This window comes from Haliaeetus leucocephalus, unplaced genomic scaffold (assembly GCF_000737465.1).
Source record: "Haliaeetus leucocephalus isolate CR32 unplaced genomic scaffold, Haliaeetus_leucocephalus-4.0 Scaffold0, whole genome shotgun sequence".
Lineage (NCBI taxonomy): Eukaryota > Metazoa > Chordata > Aves > Accipitriformes > Accipitridae > Haliaeetus > Haliaeetus leucocephalus.
The window spans coordinates 860,318-884,299 of NW_010972436.1; the positions used below are offsets into that span (position 1 = coordinate 860,318).

The 23,982-nt window shown below is 45.6% G+C and overlaps 1 protein-coding gene across 1 annotated transcript in view; it reads right to left on the reverse strand.

Annotated features, from left to right (window-relative positions):
• Positions 1-12,047: 12,047 nt before the first annotated feature.
• RBX1 (ring-box 1, E3 ubiquitin protein ligase) overlaps positions 12,048-23,982 on the reverse strand; it is a 12,273-nt gene continuing 338 nt past the window's right edge. The window contains exons 2-5 of the mRNA XM_010563093.1: positions 21,713-21,791; positions 14,946-15,016; positions 13,587-13,672; positions 12,048-12,227 (exon numbers count right to left, since the gene is read on the reverse strand). Of these exons, the coding sequence (XP_010561395.1) occupies positions 12,215-12,227; positions 13,587-13,672; positions 14,946-15,016; positions 21,713-21,791 (249 nt within the window). The 3' untranslated portion in view covers positions 12,048-12,214. The remainder of the gene's footprint in view (positions 12,228-13,586; positions 13,673-14,945; positions 15,017-21,712; positions 21,792-23,982) is intronic.

The window sequence follows — 23,982 nt, forward strand, 5'->3', positions numbered from 1 at the left end:
CTCTGAGAGGAAAATAATCCTATAGAGAAGATCTTCTACTGAGAACGTTCGGCAGTGTGTGTTTTAAGATGTTTGGTTGCCTAAAATGTTGGCAGATTCATTTTCTGAGCCAGGCGTTCTGCCCACGGGCACCTGGAGAGCTTTATCAGAGTGTTTTGCTCCCCGCATCACCATCGCGGTCACCGACCCTAAAAAATTCACCCCCAGAAATGAACAGGCAGCGGTTGCAGTGATGGTAGCGCTCCTGATGGGCGGCATGAAGCAGGCGCTCTTGAAGATTGCCAGGTCTTCCTACACAGGACTCCCTATTCTGTGACCAGCCCCTTGCAAAAGAGGCTGCAGCATCAGCCCCCCTAGCACGGCACGGCCCGTTCGGGGCTCGCTCCCCCGTGCCGGCAGCCCACCACGCTCTGCAATGTGCTGCGGCCTCCAAATCACCTCCAGAGGTGATCCCCAGCACCCTCGTTGGCAAGTCAGTGGTGGGCAGTCCACCATCCCCAGCGCGATGTCAAACCCCGCGTCGGGCTGTGAGGCTCCCGCACCTCCGGCAGTAAGACCGACCTCTGCCAAAAATCCCGCACCGGCAGCCAGATTTTTGGGCTGGTGAAAGGCCAGACCTGCCACACTCTTCTCCAGCGATAAACCAGGGAGCTCTTGTAGAAGTAAACCTTGTCGTTAAGGCTCGGTTGAGACTCACGGTACAGCACACCTCTTGTGTGAGCTCCAGCATCTCTGCAGACTCCAGCTGACAACTTCTGGGTGATGTTTTCAAATTTCCTCTCAGTATGATGAAAGGCTGGAAGTCCAATTTATTAAAAGAAATAATCTCAGCTCCTGGAGCTGAGATTTCAATTTCATCACCTTGCTCCAGGAGCTGGGACCTTGGCACAGATGGATAGTGCCTATCTGTTAATCCAGTGCCAGAGAGAAGAAAGAAAAAGCTCCTTGTTTTGTAGGAAACCAAAGAGAGAAATCATTTTGGGGCCCTGTTCCTACCCGAGACTCAAAGAGCACTGATGCTTCGAGGCCTTAGAGTGTTTTTTTGCAGAGGTCAAGCGCATGTCCCTGGCATGGAATGAGCAGAATAAAAATTGGCATTAAATTCTGTGTGACTAAAACCTTGATTCAGCGTCACTGCAAGTGAAAACCCCAGAGAACATGAAACGCCGTTATAGTTGTACTACAAGGCTTTGGAGTTGTTTTTTTTTTCTCTACCCCTCTGGTGCCTAATGTTCCTGCAATTAATTTAGTCTGTGTTTCTAACAGTGTGTGAGCAGAAGGAGAGGAAGCAAATTGATTTTTGGTTTTCCTTGTATCCAAACGGTATGACTTGTTAAAGGAAGAGCTTACATTTTAGCCCCAGTGTAAATCTCTCTCACATTCTGGATAATCTGTGAAAAATACCCCAAGGAGTACTTTTGGGGAGGAAAAAAGATGCGCGTGCAGAGGGATCTGCGCACCGTGACTCGCAGAAGGCAGGTGAGGACCGGGGCCATGCGCCGGGATGCTGGATGCTGCCAGTGGTGGTGGGCGGCTGCCCAGAGGGCATCCAGCGGGATGGGAAGCGGCTGCTCAGGACAGACAACTGAGGATGGGAAGCCACTGATAAATTACTTCTGATCTCGCCATGACTCACTACAGAAACTTCCCTACTTTAGCTCGTCTTTTCGAGACATAGTTACCGACAACGCATTTGTGGTGGTGGTTTTTTTTTTTAAACCAAACTTAGAAAGCAACCCAAACACGTGAGCACTGAATAATTACTGTGCATGCTTAGCACCTAAATAATAAAAGCGCTTGCGCTGCACTTTTCCGATCCGGAGCGCTGTAGACTCTGAGTAATCGTTTCTAACCCCATGCTACTGATGGATGTTCGCGTTGCTTTCCCAGGCCCACCGATGAGAAAGCCGAGGCAGAGGGTGAGCCCGACGCCCTGGAGAGGCTGCAGAGTCAGACCGAGAGCGCGCAGGTGTTGCTGAGATTTTCAGCTCTCCCTGCTGCACGCAGCCTTTTCAAAAAGGCAGACCCAGGGCTCGTTGCCCGCATTTCTCTTCCTGCTGTCCCTTTGAACACCATTCTGCATGCAAACATGCCCATGAACTAAATATCTCAAAGCTCGTCCTTTCCAGGAGATGTACGTTACCTTGCCTTCTTCACGCCTGCGCAGGGCTCATGCTGCAGCTGAACCCGAAGCAGCGGTGTGGGGAAAAATGGTGATGGAAATAGTTTGAGGAAAGAGGGAAGCCAGGGCAGCTCTGGCAGCTTTTATGTCTCCTCCTCAAGTTGGCATGAACACACGCGGCTTGGAGGAAGGACGCGCAGCCACGTTCCTTGCTCACAGCAGTTTTGAATGGGGGCAGGAGGACCTGTTGCCCCGAGAGTGAGCGATTTTCCCGGGTACGCTGTGCCGGAGGGTTGGTGGCACAGCCTGGCACACCGTGGTGCCCATTGGGATGCTCTCCGTGCCAGTCCCTGAAGCTGTTGGAGATCTTGGGTGCTCGCCATCTGCAAGTGCGTGGGAAGCGAGCTGGAAAACGGGGAGGTGCGGAGCAGGGCGGGTGGGCTGAGTGTCCAGCACGTGGAGAGAAAATCAAAATCCCGTGAAGGGATGGGTTACGTACTCGGAAGGCTGTTGGAAGGGCTGTTTTAAGAGATTTCTCCGGTGGACCGAGGAGGAAGACGACGACATTTTAGATGCTCGAGGTACAAAACGTGTTGCTTTCAGGTACGTTCATGGGGGATTTAGGGACAGCTTGATCTGCTCAAGAAGCAAAAAATAGTCCAAGATAGACTGAAAATCTGGAACCAAACTGAAGGACATCATATTGTTACAACCAGATAGACAGTCTGTTCCTCTTTCAAAGATAAGCAGTTTTACTGCAGATCTTTCTGCTTTTTATCCTCATGTTTTGTACTTCTGATGGACTGTTCTCTCAAGGCAAGGCAAGCCCTCCACGTCCACGTTGCTGGGGGGAGCTGCTCCAGGTCCAGCTGGGGAATGGAATCTCCTCCTTGAAATCAGTTATCCGTAATCAGGGAAAAGACTTCTCAAAATCGTATGGAGAGCCTTTTAATAAAAAAGCCCAACCAAACAAATCAAAACCCAACCTAGTGATGTTAGTTCCATGATAAGGAATTCAGCCTACTCTTACTCTACTCCCCCTGCAGCTCTTCAGGTCTGCTTTGTCAATGGCTGGGAATGGAAACACAAATTCAATGCTGGTCCCAGAACTGTAGTCAGTATAAAACCTCTTTGGTTAATAGTTTTAGCTCTGTCCTTCTTCAGTCTCCAGCCTTTAAGCATTCACTTGTCAGTGAAGTGCCAGTGTTCAGCCCTGGCTCTCGTCTGGAGGCATCTCCTCAGGTTGTCAGAGGTTTGCACAGTCAGAAGTTGGATAAAAACCCGCTTTTCAAGGAGCCTGCCACAAGCCAGTGGAAGTTTCTGAGCCTATTTTGTCCAAGAAAAATTATTTTAGAGCCACAATAAGGAGTTTATTCCAGTTTTTCTATTTTATATGCAATATTTTAGTTCTGGCTCTACCCTTGCCAGCACCATGGGCTGCTATTTTGTTGTCATTCCTGCTAATGAAGTAAATAGCTTTGCATTCCAGCTCATGATAATAACACAGCTGTATTCCTAGTTGGCCTTGGCCAAGACAAGCTATTAAAATGAGTTTTGTTTTGTCACGTTTCATTTTCTGAATCACCTTCAGGAGGCGTGGAGCTGGTGGAAACACACCGAACAGGCTGAGAGTCAAAGGCAGGAAAAACATCTGAGACGAACCCGCTGTGCCAGGCTCCGCTGGGACAAAAGCAATAACATTGCTTGTCTCCTAATTCCGTGCAAAGACACGTGTGAGAAAAGGCTCATTTTTTTGTGTGTTCAAAGTACAGCCCCTTTGGGTTTTTTTAAATCTGCCACTTGTAACTCATGGTGCAATGCCTGTGCAGACTGTCCGCTGGCTTTTGCTGCAGAGAGGTGAGCAGTGGAAAACGCAGCGCTGGGCTTTGCCAAGTGCTTCCCCGTTACTGGAGTAATTTTGGTCAACAGCGTCTTTTCTGGTAGGGAAAAAGAAAAAAAAAAGCATTATTTCACATGACTTGAACTCTGCAGCCTGATATGATCATTAGAAAGCTTTGACTGTGTTATAACTAACTTCTGATGCCAGCACAGCTTTGTGCAGGCTCCTCTCTGAAGCTCCTACCTTGGCAGCTGCCATCAGCAGCCTCACCTCACGTGGAGGCATCCGTGATGGCAGTCGCTGGTGGGGATGGTGGGCTGAAGAGATCATCTCTGCAATCACTGCATGATGCTGCCGCCTTCGGCTTTGCTGGGGATGAGGAAGGCTCGAGATCTTTCCTCTCCCCCCCATGCGCTCCTTGACACGGGCTCGTTTCTTTAGCTGTGTGGGGTTGCATCCACGCCTGGATCCCATAGGACTTTGGTACGGATCCAGCATCACTCATTGCACGGGCAAACCTTTTTTGAAAGGGACCAGCAGATTTCAGGGCGGCCAGGAAAAGCGCCTTCTCCTCAGCAAAATCAGCCTCTGAGCGGCTGCCAATTAGCTGCTGCAACAGCTCACGATGGCAGGTAGTGTTTGAAAGCCAGAGATTTATAATCCAGGGTCACACAAAGTCTATGGCAAATCAAATCTGTGATGAAAAAAAAAAAAGCCTGTAATAAAAAGATTCAACACAGGAAGTCTGACGAACTGTTAATTTTACTTAGGCTAATTACAGTATTTACATCTAGGTAGCGCTGACAGTTCAGGGCTTTGATATACTCTAATGTGATTTATGGGCAGCAGAAAGGAGCTGGGTTGAGGTCATCATCTTCCCCCCAGGAACATCCACTCTCTGTGCAAAGCTCCGATGAGCGTTTGCCGCCCCAGCAGATATGACCGACCACAGGTGCCTCCCATCTGAAGCAGGGCGTCTTTGTGGGCTGCTGCTCAGAGACAACCCCACATCCTGCTGATTAAATGCTAATGAAGACATTACATTTATAGACAACCCAAAGAGCTTGACAAAGAGCCCAAGGGAATAAGCCAAGAATGGAGTATTGACCCCAGAAGAGACAAGTGGGAAAGGAGAAAGGAAATGAGGCTGCCTCATCTTCCAGGAGCTGATTTTGGTGCTTCAATAGACGGTTCATCAACAGTGGCCACAGCCCCAGGTATAAGAGAGGCCACCGTCATCACCCATAGCTCCGTTCTGCCAATGCAATCTACAGCATGAGGCTGAGGAAACAGCTGCAAAACGAGAAACAGCCAGGGCTCTAACATCGATTTTCAGCACAAATGCTACAGCTGCTTGTGTTTTTGAGGATTTGCTGTGTCCTTGTCTCGTGGATGCCATCCTCCCCCTCGGAGATCTCCAGCTGTAAGCAGGACAAGCCATGTCGGTGCGGTGGCGGAGGTGGTCGCATAGATGGTGCATGAGCACAGTGGTTGCAGAAACAGTAAAAGTAATTATTGACAGATGTCGTATGTAATATGGGAATGGAACAAGGATGGGCTCTGTTTCTGCACCAGCAGAAGGAGCACCTCTGGGTGCCAGTCTCAGGTTTTAAAGGCAGGTAGCATCTGGATCAAAAAAAGGAGACTGTTGTTTGGGTTTATCAACAGCTGATGACTGAAAAGAGACTGACGCTTCTGGGTGAAACCGGGGGGGACAGGGACAAGGTCTGGGAGATGGATAAGAATTTCCTGAAGCAAATCCAGCACAGGCCTTTCTGAATTTTACCCTCCTGGAATTGGGGCCAGTACACCCATTGGGATTCACATTTACTTGAACCCTCTCAAGAAGATCGCACGTGGATAAAATGAAATCTGTCCAAAAATGCCTGATAAAAGGACGGGGTATCTCATTCTGCCTCCTACCTGGGAGCAAGACCTCTTCGCCATCTCACTGCCCTGCAGGAAGGGTACACAGCAGCACCGAGAGGCACCCAAAATATCTGCCTGGGAGGACAAGTCTGGGTTGTTCCTCACACCAATCCCTTTACGGAGTGGTTTATCTTGTTGGAATGTTTCTGGAGAAACCAGAGGCTTAGGGATGATCCTCACAGAGCTGTTGTCTTTCTTCATAGAATTTCATCTCTGAACAGTTCGGAGATCAGTGATTTATGAGTATTTTAAATGTTCAGTCTCCGCTTAGCTAAGCAGGGAGCTGGATGGCCACTTGCTCTGCGTGGAGTGGCGGGATGCAAGAGCCTTGGCACCTGGAGCCAGCTCTCACCCCCAAAACCAAACATGAGTGAAGGGGGTTCGTAACAAGCATAATGACTTAGACACCAAAACCATACAAACCCGAACTCACATTTTACAGAAAAGGCTGCAGCCCTGGGATGAATTTTGGCAAATACACGCCCTTCAGAAAATCCACAGTATTGACATTCGGGGGCGGGGGGGGAGTACACAAAACATCCAAGCCCATGTTTCGCATTAAAAAATCATAACGTTTCATGTCTAAAATGTCAAAATGAATCATTTCAATGCATCCGATACAACCGGAATGAAAAGACTGCTCCAACAGCACACCACCTCTCTCAGCGAGTGGATGGGAGACGAATGCCCTTTTTGATTTGCATTGCAGTTGGTATCTTCTAGGACATGGAAGAGGAAGGGCAATGAAAAGGATGCTAAGCAGGCTGTGTCTCCGGAGAAGAAAAACCTCCCTTAATCCCCTTCCCCAGCACATAAACATCCACTTGAGACCCAGCACAGGAAGATGAAGAGGAGATGAGAGTGACTGAGGAAGAACAGCACAACCAGAAGAAGAGGACATGTTCTCAAAGGCACTGCCAGCGTGCTGCCATCCAGGATCATCTGCCCGTGGCAGCAGATCAACTGAAAGTACCTACCTGAAGCCCCATGGACAGAAAATCCTGATGTGCCAGGGCCATACTGCTTTGCAGTCCCACCTTGAGTTTTGATACCTACCACACTGGTACCTTTCTGGAGGCAACTGCCGTGCCTTCCTCCTAGCTTATGTGCTGAAGCAGTGAGGCCAGGACTCACCTTTCCTGCAAGGACCAAGAAATCAGGTGATTGAGCCACACTCACAGTTATATGGAAAGAAAAGGCAGCAAACAGGCAAACTCCAGGCTGCTGCAGTGCAGCAGGTAAATTCAGCACGGCAGCAGTCAGTGGTGCATCCCCATGTCCAGATCTGGCCTTTCCAGAATCAGCTGGTGCTAATTTTCAACAGACTTTTAAAGTGCAACCTCAAATGCCTATTTTTAATTTTTTTTCCCCCTCTTTTGCAGCAGGGACCGTTGCTGGTGATGGCACGATGTGAAGGCCCGGTGACCTGCACTGCCACTGGGCAGAGCTTTGGGCAGCATCCCCTTCTGTGTCTGACGGGGAGAGGCTGCAAAGCAGCTGAAAACAGTGAGACAATAGGCCAATGTCCTGTTTTTGTGAAGGAGTCAAGTGACTGAGAAACAGAACGGACCTTCCAGCAACTTGCAGCTTGACTTCTGGGACTGGATGCAACTTCAGCCCAGGTAAGCCAAAAATCATCCCACCGACCCCCTCCCTCAGGCTGCGGAGGGAGGAATGGCACCATCGATGCCTCGGGATCTCCATGGGAACTGGATCAGAGAGGGGGAAAGGGAAAGAGGACAGCAGAGAGGAGAGCAGAGCGAGCAGCGGGGAACGGGGAGGGGGCTGTGGTCCGTGTGCCCGAGATGCCCCGTGGTGAGCGATAACAGGCTTGCTGCAAAACCTGCTGCATTGGGGAAGAAAAGAAAGCAATGTATAGAGCATGTGGTGGGGGTAACGGTGTGTTTTCTCACAGCAGATTAAAGCCAGCAGCAATATTGGCAGAGCGAGCTTGTGGGGAAAAGCAAAAGCAGGCAAGAAGAGCTCACTCTTCCCACAGGTTTTGGGGGGAGAGGAACAGGGTGAGCAAAGCAGGGAGACAAGGGATGCTTCTCCACACCCATCCTCCTCCTCCCCTCCAGCCCCCTGGGGAACCTGCGGTAGGGAAATACCCTCAGCAGTGTCGCCTCCTCCTCCTCTCCAGCCATGGCCTGGGGGGGTCTCCGGGCAGTGGCGGCTTTCACTGGGCTGGGCTGAGCAACCTGGGGTGCCGGTGCCCACTGAGCCCACCCAAAGCCTCATCGTTGACCGCCGAGGGGCTCATCCCTTTGCTGGGCGGTAAAGCAGCTGCCATAGGGCAGAAGCATGGGAGTTCACGGCATGCTGGGGAAAGAACCAGCAGCCGGCTGGCCAAGCACCGCTCACCAGGCATCAGCTCTGCGCCCTGCAAGAGCCTTTCTGCTGTCCCACGCCGGCACCACGTTCCCACTGCCCAAGAATAATGCGGGAGCACTCCCACGCTGCCGAGGGGAAGAGCTTGGGCTCCTGCCGGGACATCTCCTCGCCTGCCTGCTGATGGGAGCAGCATCTTGGGCAAGCACAGGCAGCGACTTAGTCTTGGTCTCTGCCTCTGCCCATCTCTTCTTCCAGTTGTCTTCTCACCCGTTCTTCTTGGCTGCTCTTTTTTAGCCGAGGGGATGAAACCCACAGTGGTGTCAGTCAGGGAAGCGGTGTTGCTGCCATCTCTGCCCTGGTGCCTTCGGAGGAGGGAATTTTCCCGAAACAGTGCCGATCTCCCCACGTGGGCGCTCCCCTCCAGGGAAGCTCGGCTCTCCGCCTGCACTAGCATTGCTCCAGCTCGCGCAACACCGGCGCTGCTTGGCTGGTCTTCACATCAGCTTTGCCGAGAGTTTTGTGGCCCCAGACCACTTCGGGATCCATTAGCTTCTTCATTAGGAGCTAGCGGGAGAGGGCTGACGGATGCCGGCGCCTTGGCTTGCCTGCACACACAGATGCCGATGGCTACTCCCGCCTCCCCTCCCGAAGGTGAATTTTCCCACGTGTCGGTGGGGTTCCACCATCACGCCTGGGCACACAGCGGTGGGAGCAGCTCCCGGGGCTTCCCAACAAGGGGTACGTGCACGGGCCCCCCCAAAGCAGCTGCAATCTGCATCTCCACAGAAACCCCCGCCTTACCCGACTGAGGCAGGAGGACACAGTCATGACGTTCACTCCGCGGTGTGTGTCACTGCAAGCCTGGCAAACTGGTTGAGGCTTCAGCTGTTTCTCTCAGACACCAGACACCTTTCAACCAGCAGACTCCTGATGGCCTGCCATTTTTTTTAAGGTATGGCCTGTAGAGCGATTTTGACGGGGAAACTCCCATCCATCCCCTCCTGCTTCCACACAGCCCAACGTGCCGTCTCAGCGCCACGGCATCCGGATCCCGGCATTTTAATGCAAGAGCAGAGAGGGACTTGGTACATGAGGCACGGCCAACGCCGCACAGCACCTGGAGATCGTTGCCTCCTTTCCGAAAGGAAGAGAAGGAGTCGGCTGTCTGGTCATTTTGGCCGGCCCGGAGCGCTCCCTGGCAGGACCTGCTCAGCAACACAGCTTGCCTCGACTGACAAACTTGTGGAAAGCATCAGAAATGTCAAAATTGCCTTCTGCTCCACAGCAGGTCTACCAGTGATTTGTTTTTCTCTAAGCCGGGCAGCTTGGAGGATACACTACTCTCTGCAGTTTTAACCATCATTTTCTGCTGATTTTATTTTTGGGTCCACACTTCAGACACATCCTCCATTTATAGGATGGGTAAATAGCACTGACGTGGTCATCATTTCTCCCCTGCACAGCTTCCTCCCCCCAAGGATGCTTAGAAATGTGTCCAATTCCTCCTTCCACCCCAAAAAGCTCTCTGTATTTTGCAAGAAGGGGAAGCTGTAGTCGAAAACGATTGTTGCTTCAGGAAAAAAAGAAAAAGGCGGTGGGGACGAATGGGCTTTCCCCCTCCCACCACCACCACATCCAGCGGAGATGGAGGCCGAACTGTCAAAGTCAGGACAGAGCGACGCCAGCCTGAGCAAGCAGCCGTGCCCTGGGGAAATGGGGCATTTTGTGCCTTTGGATAAAATAGATCCCTCTTACCTTCACTTGACGCTGCTGGTACCGCGGAGCTCCTCTCTTGGGTCGCTTGCTGAAGCTTTTCCTCCTCCTCCTCCCCCCCCAAACACAACCCTTAATGTGCTACGGAAAATGGGGGTGCCGGCAGCCCCGTGCTGGAGCGGCCGTGGGTCGTCACGGAGCTGGGGCCCTTTGCGGCAGGGGAACCGGCAGCAGGGCCATTTCAATGGGCAGCAGCTGAAAAAGGATTTTCTTTCCTGGGTCTGTAAGCGACTGCTGCTTTACAGTCTGTATTTTTCCATTTGGGAAAACCAGGTTCGGGGGACACGCTACAACAGCACTCTGAAGTCAAAAGTAACAGTTAGGGCTTTACGCGCTGCAGCAGAACTGAGGTTCAAAGGGTGTGGGGGGAGAGTGCCTGTAGCCTGCCATTTGGAGGGATCCATTAAAAAAAAGGCAATAAAAATATACAAAAACCCTCTTGTCTTCTTGCAGGCACAGCCTCAGGCAAATGCACACGAAGCCAGGAAGGAGAGGGAAACGCCTGCACTGATGTGTCTGTCCCCAGCCAAAAAAATATGCTCAGGGCAATATGCACAGACTAAAGGGAGACGAACCAGAACGATGTAGCTGGACCCAAACCAAAGTTCTCAAGGAAATAAATCCCCCGATCAGTGAGCATCTGGGTTCCAGGTCCTGAAAAATCAAACACTGCAAACAAAATGGACAATCATGAACAGGGACATCTGACATTTTGCTCAGCCGGACAGGACATTAAATGGGAGTTCAGACTTCAGGGAATGGCATTTAACCTGGATATCCCGCTGCCCGGATGAATGTTTTGACCACGGTTGAGATCATCTGCCCCCTCCTCTTCTGTTCCATTCCTGCCTCCATCACCAAAACTACCTTGCAAATTCAGGACGAGCTTTCTACCAACTAAACCTGGTAAATAAACCGTCTAGCTACAAACTCTCCCGATTCTAGTTGGTCCTCTTTTCTTCTTCAGGGTGGAAAACAGCGAACCGTATCATTAACCGTATCATTTCAGAGCACTAACACCAACTGATAAAATAATCCTGACATTTGCTTGCTGCAGATTAAAGAAAGCCCCAGCAATTACTGAAAAACCTGCAGGTTTCGGTTCTGCCAATGACTACCTTTATTCCCTGTCACTATAGTACACTAATGTTTAACATCAGCTATTAAATTTCCCATTCCCAATAATTAGCAAAAAAGCGTTGATTCAAAGGTGGCATCGTGAACAGCCAATGAAAGAAATGTACTGTATCTCCTGGTGCTGACATGACGGGACACAGCCTCTCGTAGCAGGAAGAATTTCTTTGGCCTTGTTTGAGTTCCCGGCATCGGCTGAGGCTGTTGACATAGGGGCCAAAATTTGATGCAGTGAGGATACTAGGCCATTTGGCACAGGAGACACCAAACAAAACATGATGTCGTTCTCAGAGTAACAATTTTTGGCCAGTAAGAACTACAGCTTGGCTTGGAACAGGGAAAATACCAGTAGAAAGCCAACCAAAAATTAGTCTGTTCATACACTGCTTATTTTTAGCTTTCCAGCCAATCTAGCACGTGAATTTCCTGAGTTTACTTTCACCTGGCACCTGAAAGGGCTTTATGAGCACTGATAAAAACTAACATTCAGTTACTGTCCCCCAAGCTGAAGAGATGGAACTGGGAACAGTTAGTGAAATTGTCCTCTGCAGGGGAGCTGGTCTAGTCAAACTCAAGAGCAGAAACAAGAGTAGTTTCTAATGATGACCCAACCCCTAATTGTATAGATCATCATTTCAACTCAGCTGCAAGGAAGCGTGTCCACGTGAAATGCTATTTGCATAAATGACACTTCGCCAGGCCAAGTCCTGCACCCATTGCATTACACAATGGAGCTTAGCACCGACCTCAGTGAGCCACAAGTGTGGTTCTCAATTGTGTGGGAGTAAGACCAAACCCACAGTCAAAAACTGGGCACAGCGACCAGAAGAGCTGCCCAGCTTAAGTCGTTGGTCTGCAGATAATTCTCCTCCCTCATTCACAGACTGCCCACTCCTGAACACAAGACAAAAAACGTCGTCAGGAAGCTCCAGCAAGATTTTATTCAATGCTATACAATAGGGAGAAATTAAGATTAAAGAAGAATCGTATACATTGCTGATTTTTCAAGTTGCTAAAACAAACCCATAGTGACAAGAACAACTGAGGCTGATGACACAACAAGAAGCGTGGTGACCATCTCTCTAGTGTCCGTACCTGCAAATATATAATATGTTAATGTTTTTTTTTTTAAAAATATGTTTCATACTAGTGCTGATTTGGGCAATTTATTCTCATTCTACCACTATGTAATTAGCATGTAAACCAGATGAAGGTGAAATGCTATGTTATGGAACCCTTAGGAAGTTCTCCACATTTCACCTCCCCCGAAGTCTATCCAGACACTAGCTGGAAGAGAGCCTGAGCAATCCTCAATATCGTATGCAAGAGATCCTCGGTATCATCAGCATCTTTTGCCCTGAATCCCACTTCAAATATATCCTGCATGAAAACAAGGCCAAAGCTTGTCATAGTCCCAGACGTATTACTGAGCACCCATACGAAGATATTCATTCATGTCTCCATTTCTCATCGTGCTGCCCATGCAATATTAAGTAAGTCACAAGCCAGGCAACGTGGGCTCAGTTTTCATTAAGTGTTCATTAAAACATCTTAATATCAAAACTATGGTACTCAAGTTGAAATGTCAATGACGATTAGCACAACTGATCGTGAACCATATCCCAAAGACAACCCTGAACAGTTATAAAATATTTGTTTTGCTTTGTCTTAATGTGGACTCTGGTTAGAATTTTTTTTTTTTTTTAAAGGGGGTGGGGAGAGGGAAAATCCACAGTTAAGAAAAGGTTAATGAATAAATGATACTTGCAAATGAAGCAAGTGATAGGCAAACTTCCTAAGTACTCTCAAAATACTATTACCCCTCAAAAACCCATCCATGGACGCCCTATTATAATTCTAACAACAGACCTTTGAAAAACACAAAACAAAACAATGAATACAGAAATTATGAATAAATGAGCCAAGGCTGTAGCAATGGCTACAGGGACATTTGATTTCCAGATGCTGGGAAATCAGCTGTATTAATCTCTGAGCCTATTAGAGTTGTAAAACAAATCACCAAGATACAGAGGGACCCAGTAAGATGTCTGGCACCTCAGCAGAAATGCTTTGGAACACAAGCAGCTAAATTCAGGTCATTTTCTAAACCCAAATTGCTCATGTGGCAGTATAGTATTCACCTGAGGCTCCACTTTCAGTGAATTCCATTTCTCTTCTGCTCTCTATTCTTTAGAGAAAAAGTCAATAGGAATCACTACTTTTTAACAACTCCCACTTACCCACAGCTGTTTGGGCCTCCTTCAGAGCTCATTTAGCACCGGGTGACTAAGGGAAGGCTGCTGTACAGCAAGGTGGAGAAAAAACCTTTCCTAACAGCAACTCTGCCCTCAGACCCACAAATGAGAGAGACTACCCACGTATCTGACATTGATCATTTCTATGAACAGAAAGACAATTGGATTTTTCATCTGGAAATCTGTGCAGGATACCTACTTTTGGAACTCCCATTCCCTGTTGTCCAGCGGACATACTTGGCGAGTTTTGAGCCAGCGAGAGATGCAGTGGAAGTGGAAAGCGTGCTGGAAGAGAAAGTTCAGATCACATCGTATCAGAACACATGACTGTATCTCAATGTGAAAACTACCACTGAAAGCATCACGGTAAGCAGAGAGTAGCAAGTGTTTGCTGACAAAGGTGGGGAGGACTCATCAGCCAGCTCACTGGTAAACACCAAGGAACTGATCCACATTTTCATAGAGGAAGGGAACGTTAGTGAAATGGCAGCAGGGAGCCTGTTCCACCGTGCACGTAGTGGCAACCGACAGACTTCTGATGAAGGAGAGAACATAGAGTTTAGTTGCTGCTAAAATTGGCAGAGCAGATGCTGATAAGCAGCATAATCAGAAAGACAAGAAAGAGAATTTCACAGTGAGTAGCAGGGATGATATGTACGTATACATGCTGAAGCTTTTTGCCAGTCTTCTGGACAAACCAAAGCCTGACTAAAAAGAAACTTGCAAAATTAGAAAGAAAAAAAAAAAATCTGTATTACATGTTTAAGAAGGACACCCTTTTCCATACCCCCTGCAGCTACTTAAAAACAAGGCTCCACTTGTGGTAACTCTTGCACACAAAAACATAATTTTGACACTAGAACATTCTGACATGGTTAAAAAAGTTGCTCTTGTCCTCTACAAACAGAATTGCATCATTTATAATCCCCTTCCACCATTATCACACTGTAACTTGATCCTGCAGCATAGTGAGGATGGGACTGAGGAACAGGTAGTTATTCCATTATGGAAAATTTTATCGTCCACCTCAGGTGCAGGCTAGCTAAGAGGTATGCAAGTTTGAGTTCACATGCTAGTGGGACCATGTACGAATGGCAACAAATTGAAGAGCTGGAGATTATACACTAGAACTAGAACTGATGTGATCTTCCTCCAACAGGAAGTAAATCACCTAGTTACTGTATATTGACTCCTTGAATCAGCCTGCACAAAGACAAATCAAGCATGCTGACATCCAAGTAATCCTATTACCAGGGAAAAAAAGGCATAGCTCCTAGGCAGAACCTTGACCAGGAAAATCATGCTTAGAATTAAAGATCTATTATTCGTACAAAAAAAATTAAAAAGGGGTAAACCATATTACACCTCTCCAACTTTCTTTCTTTCTTTTTTCCCCCCTTCTCTCTCTTTTCTACAATCTACTAAACATAAGGTGTTTAAAGTTCTTTTTTCTGGTGGATTATCTGAAACATTTTATAGAACTCATTTTGTCCTGAGTCATGAAAAAAGGGGATAGTGTCACCACACATGAGCTCCACAATGAAACGGTCTTCCTTACATTGCAGACGCCCCACGCGACTGTGCACTCTTCAGAGGTAGCTGATGCTTGGTTTGCTTGACATTCTATGCCTGTGAAAACAAAGATTAAACACATAAAGGCAGGAGCAGAAGATGTACATTCAACATCAACTGGCAGATTTCTTCATAATAGCAAGTGGGGTTGCATTTATTACATCAGAAAGTGTCAAGAGCTGTGGTTTATTGTGTACTGTTTTCCCAAAAGTATCAGATCAAAATACACTTCATCCTGATTTCCTCCTTCCTCTACTTTTTTAGTATTCTAAAGTTCCAGAGGGCAAGAGTACATAGCTCATGTACTGGTAACATATCTCTGCTTTCCCAATTTTAAAGATAAATAAATATTTTTAATTTTTTCTCTTGTGTTTTAAGAGATTTCTTTTGATGATCAGTTAAAGGTACGTTTACTTAAACTCCTTACCCAAGTTTCTCTAAACATAAATTCACTGTCTTGGCAGACATTATGTACTATCAGTTATATTTACAAATTAATTTGCTCACGTAATGCTGGAGTTTGCCTGTCTTTTTTCTATAGTCTTGTGACAGGTAAGTACACCCCAAAAATACACAATAGGAAATACAGTTTAAAAATGTATGTTTTGAACTTTTTACACCTTGGAGCTGAGTACCCAGGATGATCCCCAAAAGGATAAAGACTATTTATGGGTTTGGATTATGCTTTGGGTTTTTTGTGTCAGATGGCATGGATGAAGGAGACAAGAGAGAGTGAGGAAAGAAGGAAGAACAGCACTGAGAAGATAAATCCAGTAACCTGGTTCTCCATTCTAGAGCCTGAACAATTCACTTCTGCTCCAGCTCAGGAAGAAACTTCCAGAGAAAAAAAGGTATTTCTAACTCCTCCACAGTCAGCAGCACAAACCTATGAGACCAACATTTTACTTCCTGCTAAACGATGCTTTCTTTAAAAGTCAAGCCCAAATGGTTTAAAAAGACATGCTGATAGATGATCAGCCTAGAACTCGGTACATGGGCTTGTTGCTTACTTGTTTTGCAGATCTTTTTTTCCTGGCAAAGAAAATGTCTGAATGGGCTCCAGTTCTCTGTTCACTGTTTGTGTGCCCTAATAAGCTCAAGGGGAAAAGGAATTTGCTTCACCAATTAAAGATTCAAAAACTTTCAAACCCGACAGGTTTGGCTGAAAAATATGATCTTTATTTGCTCTGTCCTATTCATCCCTTTCTCCATTTTTCACTCTCTTTCAGGTGTGGAGGTGAACAAAATAAGAGAAAGGCCCATTTTTCCTGAGATGTGAGAGAGATCAGTTAACCTTGGTCACGAGGAACTACTCAAAACAAGACGGAGGTCTAAAGGAACTCAGTAACAACAACTATTCTGCAAGATTTGAATGGACCCATATTTATTATATGGCTTACATCAAGATATGATATACCACAGCAGGAAGTCCAAAGCTCAAGCCTGGCCCTGCCTGTAGAAGAGAACAAAACCGAGCGCACCTGAAATGTCTGATGTCTTAATTCCTTAGCCCTCAATACATACAGCAATAAAACTAAATCTGACTCAGAAAATGGAAGATGCTCAAGAACCTTGAAGAGCTTCAATTACTTTAGACATCTGTTTAAAATTTGACACCCAAGATTGCTGCAACAATTTTACTGTTACTGCAGCATAGACTCATGGCCTTGCTGAATATCATGGGGCATATTATATTAAGTTTTAAATACTTGGCACGAGTCTATACAGTAACAGAAAATGATGAGAAGACGAGTAGTAGCAAAAGGAGAGGAAATTCATTTGAAGGAAGAAAAGTCAACTGATAAGCAAACTTTAACTCAGGAAGTCTCTGCTGAAAGCAAGGAAAATATTCCAGCACACAATATACTTACCTTGTTTCTTCTCCTCTTTCCCTGCTGGAAACAGGATATTGGGCATATTAGATCTGAAGTCCATCTAGCCCATTTTTATGTCATTTTGTCTTTTTTTTTTTTTTTCTCCCCTCTAAGGGGCCCTAACCTGTGAGCTGTACGCTTTGGAACACAATACATTTTTTTTTTTCCCCTAGGCTTTAAAGGACTCTGCATTTTGACTGGGAGTGAGAGGGAAGAAAGGTGATTTAGGTAAGGAAGAAGAGCAGCACTGAAATTCATTTTAGTGTTACTCAAACATTTGCTGACAAGCAAATACAGTCTAAAACATGACAGGCCCAAAAGCTTAAGAGGACAGATGAACTTTGCAGAAATAGCTGAGGAGGAGTTCTCTGGTGGTGATGTAAGGCCCTTCCAACGAGACACGCAGATTTAACTCCCTCATCAAACAGGCTGGAGACTACTGCTGGCATACTACCTTTGGCTGCCAAAAAAGGGCCTCCAAAAGCTGAAGCACTTTTTGCTCTCCTGTTTGCCTTATTTCAGAAAAGGGCAATATATCAACAAAGAAATAAAACAAATGAACAATCTCTGTCAGAGGATGAAAGCTGATGATTCTGGCTTTTGGAAGAAAGAGAAGCTATTTACCGTCTGCTGACCCAAAAGAAGCCGTAAGAGTCAGACACTAACAGGTACTGGAGGAATACTGGATGACTCTTCTGTTGCCTTGCTTTTGACAGAGTATCTGGAGGTGAGGGCAGAAAGATACAGCTAAAACCTGAAATACCTGTAAATAATTGTGAAAGATGCAATGGAAGCATTTCAACTCAGGGAGTTACAGAAATGCTATTATATAATGGCAACTTCTGAATCTTGGCATCTATTAAGAACCATCCCTCCTCTTGTACATTTTCTATTGCAGAAATCTTCTGTATATTTACCTAACAAGAAAAGGAGCCTAAGATTTAAGTAGCCATAATGGCAGGTAACAGAAGTAAAGTACATGTCTTTTGTTCGCAGCTACCATAATAGCCCACTGCACTGGTAAATTTCATAAGAGCTCTTCAAAGCAGCTTCTGCTTGAACAAGGGTAACCACTGTATGGCTCCCCTTTCCCTTTACATGTTGCCTTCTAAAATTATGTCATGAAGGGATCGACTTATTGGGAAGAAGGGAAATAAATACACCTAGCTTGGCTAACATAAAACATCATGTACTCACTCAGAAAACAGAGACAGAAAGAACAAATAACCAGGCTAACAAACTTGAAGTACACTTGTTACTTGTCCTCTGAGGAGAAGCTGAGGACTTTGGGCTTGTCTAGTTTGGAGAGAAGGAGGCTGAGGGGAGACCTCATGGCTCTCTACAGCTTTCTGAGGAGGGGTCGTGGAGAGGGAGGTGCTGAGCTCTTCTCCCTGGGATCCAGTGATGGGACACAGGGGAATGGTTCAAAGCTGCGCCAGGGGAGGCTTAGGCTGGACATGAGGAAGCATTTCTTTACCAAGAGAGTGGTCCAACACTGGAACAGGCTTCCTAGAGAGGTGGTCGATGCCCCAAGCCTGTCAGTGTTTAAGAGGCATTTGGACAATGCCCTTAACAACATGCTTTAGCTTTTGGTCAGCCCTGAAGTGGTCTGGCAGCTGGTCTAGATGATCATTGTAGGTCCCTTCCAACTGAAATAGTCTACTCTAGTCCAGTCTGGTCTAGTCTAGTCGCCCAAAATGCACAATTCAGTTTAGTTTTTCAAACTTCAGAGTCTTCCCCTTGCAATTCTCTCCAGTTTCTTAGGAATCATCTGCAGATTTTACTAAATACTTACCCTAAGTTGCCCCCCATCATATCCCCATGATTCCTTCTACTTAAAACCCCCTTGTATGACACTCACTATTTCCTGTTAGTATCATGCTCTCAAAATATATGTACACAGCTATCAACTTCCACTCCTACTTATGACTTCGCAAACTATATATATATACTTAGTTGTGTTCTTTTATTCTTCTCATAAATCCAAAATCATTCAACCTGTTAAGCATCCTGAGATTCTTCTCTGGATTCTATGCAATCCATCTATCTTTCTGAAGCTGGAATATCAAAAGTGGTGCTTTGCATCTTACTATCAAAGAAAGGGGACAGTATTTTGGTGGCACATTTTACACATAGTTCAAAACTATACCGGTTACCTTACTACAATATTATATTCCACATTTTAGACCGAAGGTAATCCACTATACTAAACATAGGGTTTAGTTAACAGTCCCCAACTTACCATGCTGCAATGACAGCACCAGAGAGCAAGCCTTTGAAGAAATCAAGAACACTGCCCAAATAAAATCTAAATAGGACCTGGGTCTTATCAGAAAAGAATGAAACCAAAACACTGAAAATCTACTCATTCCTTCTGTACGCCAAATACAAACCAAATTGAGGGCAAGGGGAATCCTTTGACCATGTTATTCCCGAGTCATAATGTACACGCATGAAGAGAACTGCAACTTAACATTGATGCCTCCCTTAGCATGGCTGGTGTTACTTACCACTCTTCTAATGTTTTCCTTTCAAGGTTTCTCTTCATCACTAGGAGAGGGAGACATTTGTATCCTGCGTTTTATCAAATTGAATCTTGTGTTGTTCTTCCCTGCACATTCTATTAATTTTTCCTCAATTTCCCATCACTTCACATCTTGTGTTTGAAAATCTAATTAAAGTGTTGTTTAACAATGTTAATGATCTATAACAAGGAAGTAAGTAAATCCAGAGCCAACACTGATCTCGGAACACCAATTTAGATACCCCTTCTACTCTGTATACTGTCAATTTTGGCCTGTCATTTGCAGTCCAGGCTTTTCATAATATTGCTCATACCCAAATTAATAATGTGTTATGCTTGAGCAACTAAAAAAAAAAAAAAAAGTTAACTATGCCCTTTTTCTTCACTGTTTTTCCTAATCTACCTATACACCCTCAACCCCACTCCCATTTTGGTAGGATTTTTTTTTTTTTTTTTTTTTAATTAAAAACTGACATAGGAAATTCACTACTGGAAAATAACACATGTTCAGTCTCCTTCCAGCTCCTCCACACCTCTCCTTCATCCTCATATGTCCTTTTTGCTATTTATAAAAAAAAGCAAATATATGAGACTCTATTTGGCCTCTCATGGGAGGCACTATTAATTTTGAGGCAGATTCATAGAATGAAACACACCAGCACCCACTATCTGACAACATATCCCACTTATCATGAATAATTATCTTGAATTACAGGATTTTATATATTTATTCTATACATTTGTAAATTCTATAAATGTAACTCATGTTCCAACAAATCTTTAAAATTCCATTTGCCTGTCAGCGACATCCTTTCCTCTCTAATATATCATAAACCTGAGAGACTAAGTAGTAGTCCAGTGTCCACCTCAACTACTTTTCACAATGGTACAGGTTAGAGGCACTTAAAAAGGAAATCTTTGCATCAAAGGACCTCGGCATATTTCATAACCCCTATTCTCACTTGCTTCTTTTTAGTGTGATCATTCCCTTTCTAATAACCAAGAATAAACTGAAGCATGGATAGACAGTGGCTGGCTCAAAATACAAACATATCTGTCCCAAAGCAAAGAAGTGAACTTGCTTAACCCTTTTTCAGCCCTGTGTGTTACGGTCTGTTTTCTCTTTATTAAAACAAACAAACAAACAAACAAAAAACTTCTGAAAGTAGTTTTGTAATTATATTTAAATATGATGTAAAATCAGGTGCATCTCTCACTAGCTGTTACTCTAAACTTGAGATCTCATTTTTCTGAAACGTTTTATTCTCACATAGGCTTACTGACAGTAAGTGGCCATTACCAGTAGTTCCAAGGGCTACTGCATTAAAAAGAAGTGCAACAAAACTATCACAATGACAGGCCATTGCCAGGCACTGCAGTTGTACCTGATCTTCTTTTGGGGGGTTCCACAATCCTCACATTTTAGTAATATAGGCAAATTTCTATCTGGGGTATATTAAAAGGTCTTCTGTCCCTCATGACTGAAACAAGATGGACAGTTATGGAGCCAACAGTATCTTGTCAGTTTTGAGGGGAAGAAACCATGGGTTTGTACTCATTACCAATCCTTTAAGGGACTAAAACCAGTGACTTCATGTACGCACACCTATTTCACAACAGAGGCTTGTATACTTAATTCCACTATCACTTTGTTTTCCTACATAGCAAGCGTGTTTGTTAATTGAACAATCAAGATTATACTGCAAAAAATCAAACCAATACTAGCAATACATTGTTTTTGATTTAGGCATTTGATTAGTCTCCTTTATAAATGAAAAATTAATTCTCTAGGTGGCTACAAAATCCCCCATACTATAACATTAACTAACTTATGCAAGGTAGTTTTGTAGAATGAGGAGTCAAATGAAATCACTGGTCCAAGCCTTTCCTGGCCAGACACAGAAAGCATTACAAGATTTCATCCTAGTGAGTGTCATCAAAAAGTTGGTACCTACAGCAACATCCCCAACTCTAAAGTCCAATACTTCTCTTTGTGAGCAATACCTGTCAACCCTGAATAATTTCTGTTCCTCCTGGCCATTTACTATTACTCCTTTTCCTCTTCGTTGCATGCAAAATACACTCAGCATCATCATCCCATCTGTAGATGTGGTACCAAGTGATTCTACTCTTGCAAAAAGAAGGGTGAGGGAAGAGCAGTATGGCGACAGAGGTCACAAAAATAGATTATAGGACTTCAGCATTACATAAAATAGAGCTTAGTGTTTGCACTGTGAAGACTTAATTCCTAACTGAAAGCTTCATTTGCTGACTTATACCCTGAACAGGGGAAATTTCAGCTGTGCATCATGTACAAGTCAAAACTGTCAACTTTCTTCCCCACCATTTACTTACATAGATCCATAATATGGTTTCTGCAAATGGCACAGTTATCAACCACAATGTCCCATGCCCACAGAGCTACTGCGTTCCACTAGAGAGAGGGGGAAAAAAGAAAAAGAAAAACATAGTTTTGACTCAATTTACAGCACACAGAAATCCTTGTTATTCCTCAAGATCCCATGTATTTTTTAAATGGAAAAGCTGGGATATTTAAAAAAAAAAAAAATCTTAGAAGTCCAGAGTAATTCTTTATCATGAGTTCAGAAGCTTACTAGAAAGCAGTGGTACATTCCTCTCACATACCTCCCAGACCCAGTGCCTTCTTCCGACTTCAGAAACAAGATAACTCCAGTAGTCCCCTTTTTTGTGAAACAAATGGAAACATCTGCATTTCTATTCAAGATCCAGAGGCAAGGATGCAGCTCACCCCACATCCACAATTCTGACGGAAAGGACAGTGCCTTGCAGAAAGACCAATCCAGATGCCATTTTGTTAAGAGGAATTTCCATTATTGGCAAGTTCTTCTAGTAATCACCCCCCAGAGCAGTTGGGGCCAAGAACTAAAATCATCTCTAATGCTACCCTTCCCTGACTCCTGAACAATTTCCTCCGCAAAAAGGTTACTGGGAAATGTCCTACCAGCAAGGCTGACTATAAAAATTTGAAAGTACTACCAAATTAGCCTTTCAAATACTTTGTTTATTAAAAAAAAAAAGAAAAAAAAGGAATACTTTGTCCCATGCTACTTCAGGGGAAAGGTTGGCTACAAATTTCCATGGCAATTTTAGAAAACTGATTCAGAATGAGGACCTTAAGACAAGCTATGGAGAAAAGCATAGCGCCTTTTTATTCTTCCCCACAAAAAACATAATCAAGTCTTTTGTAAATTCATGAAATAGATGGGCTTGCCTTCAATGTTCAAAGCAATCCCACAGCATATTGGAAGCCAGGATAATCTTCATTTACTATATTTTCAGTATACGATTGTTTTGACTGTACCACAGTAAACCTTCTCTACCTAATTCCATTTACATCTCGATGTTTTTGTTGCTTCCCCTCAGTTGGGGATTCTGAAGGAGGAATGCAGGCTGCAAAGTATTGATAAGCAGTATCAATTTCGAGAAGCACTTCCATTTTTTGTTAGTACTGGTATAAAAATTCATCACAATATTACTAGATCTTTTAGGAAATGTGTCAGTAGTGATCTCATTTTTTCTCCCCATCTTCCAACATCAAGTGTAGCCAGCCTTTTGGCCGAGGTACTCCCCTCTCAAGGACTTCATCCACACTTCAAGGCTGCTAGGATGAAAGTTCCCATCACCCTTATCTCTCCCAGACTCTCTGGTACTTAATCTCTTGTCCCATCATAATCCACTCTTATGACCCACAGACCTATACGGAACCACATGTGCAACAAATGCGCCTTGATACCTTGTTGGGGAGGAGCAATGCCACTGACACATAAAAGGTGCCGCTTCCTGCTCCTCTCATGTGCTATTATACCTGTCCCTATTTCCAAAGAACAAACAATCACATCATCCAAACACCTCCTTCTCCATAGACCTGCAGCCCTGTACAGAGCTAGGAGTTTCCATCATCACTGATGACAGCTGCATTTCAAACTACATCTACAAGCAGGAATCACTGGAAATGTTTGCTGATGACCAGTCCAGGGGTCATTTTTTCCTCAAGTTCTACCTTAGTACAAGCCCACACAGTCTCCCTGCTGCCTCTGCACCCTCCTGAAACAGGCTCGGAGTATCACTACGAACCAGCTGATGGGCAAACCGGTGGCACTGGACAGAAGAGGGATATTATGGCTGTTTTGGGGAAACAGACAAAGCCAGGGTGACAGCAGAGCATTTGCTGACTACGCACACGTTGTTATGGCTCGATTTAAAGAGGAAGAAGAAAAAAAAATCAGCCACAAATTTGTGCAAAGCGCCTTACGCAGCATATGGGCCAGAGCGGCCGGGGCTGAGGAGGAGGAGGAGGAGGAAGCAGCACTCCACCCCTGCTCCCCGGCCCGAGCTGCCCAGAGGCTCCGGGCAGCGCGGCCCGGGCCGGGAGCAGCCGCGGCCGGTCAGCGCCCGAGGGGAGCGGGCGGCGGAGCCCCTGACGGGGGCAGCCCCCCCCTCACCTCACCCCCCCCCCCTCCCGCCTGCGCGGCCCACGCCAGCCGCGCCCGCTGATTGGTCAGCCTCCGCTCCACGTGCGGCGGCCCGCCTCAGCCATTGGCCCGGACGCACGCCAAGACACCCCCCCCCCACCCCCCGCAGGC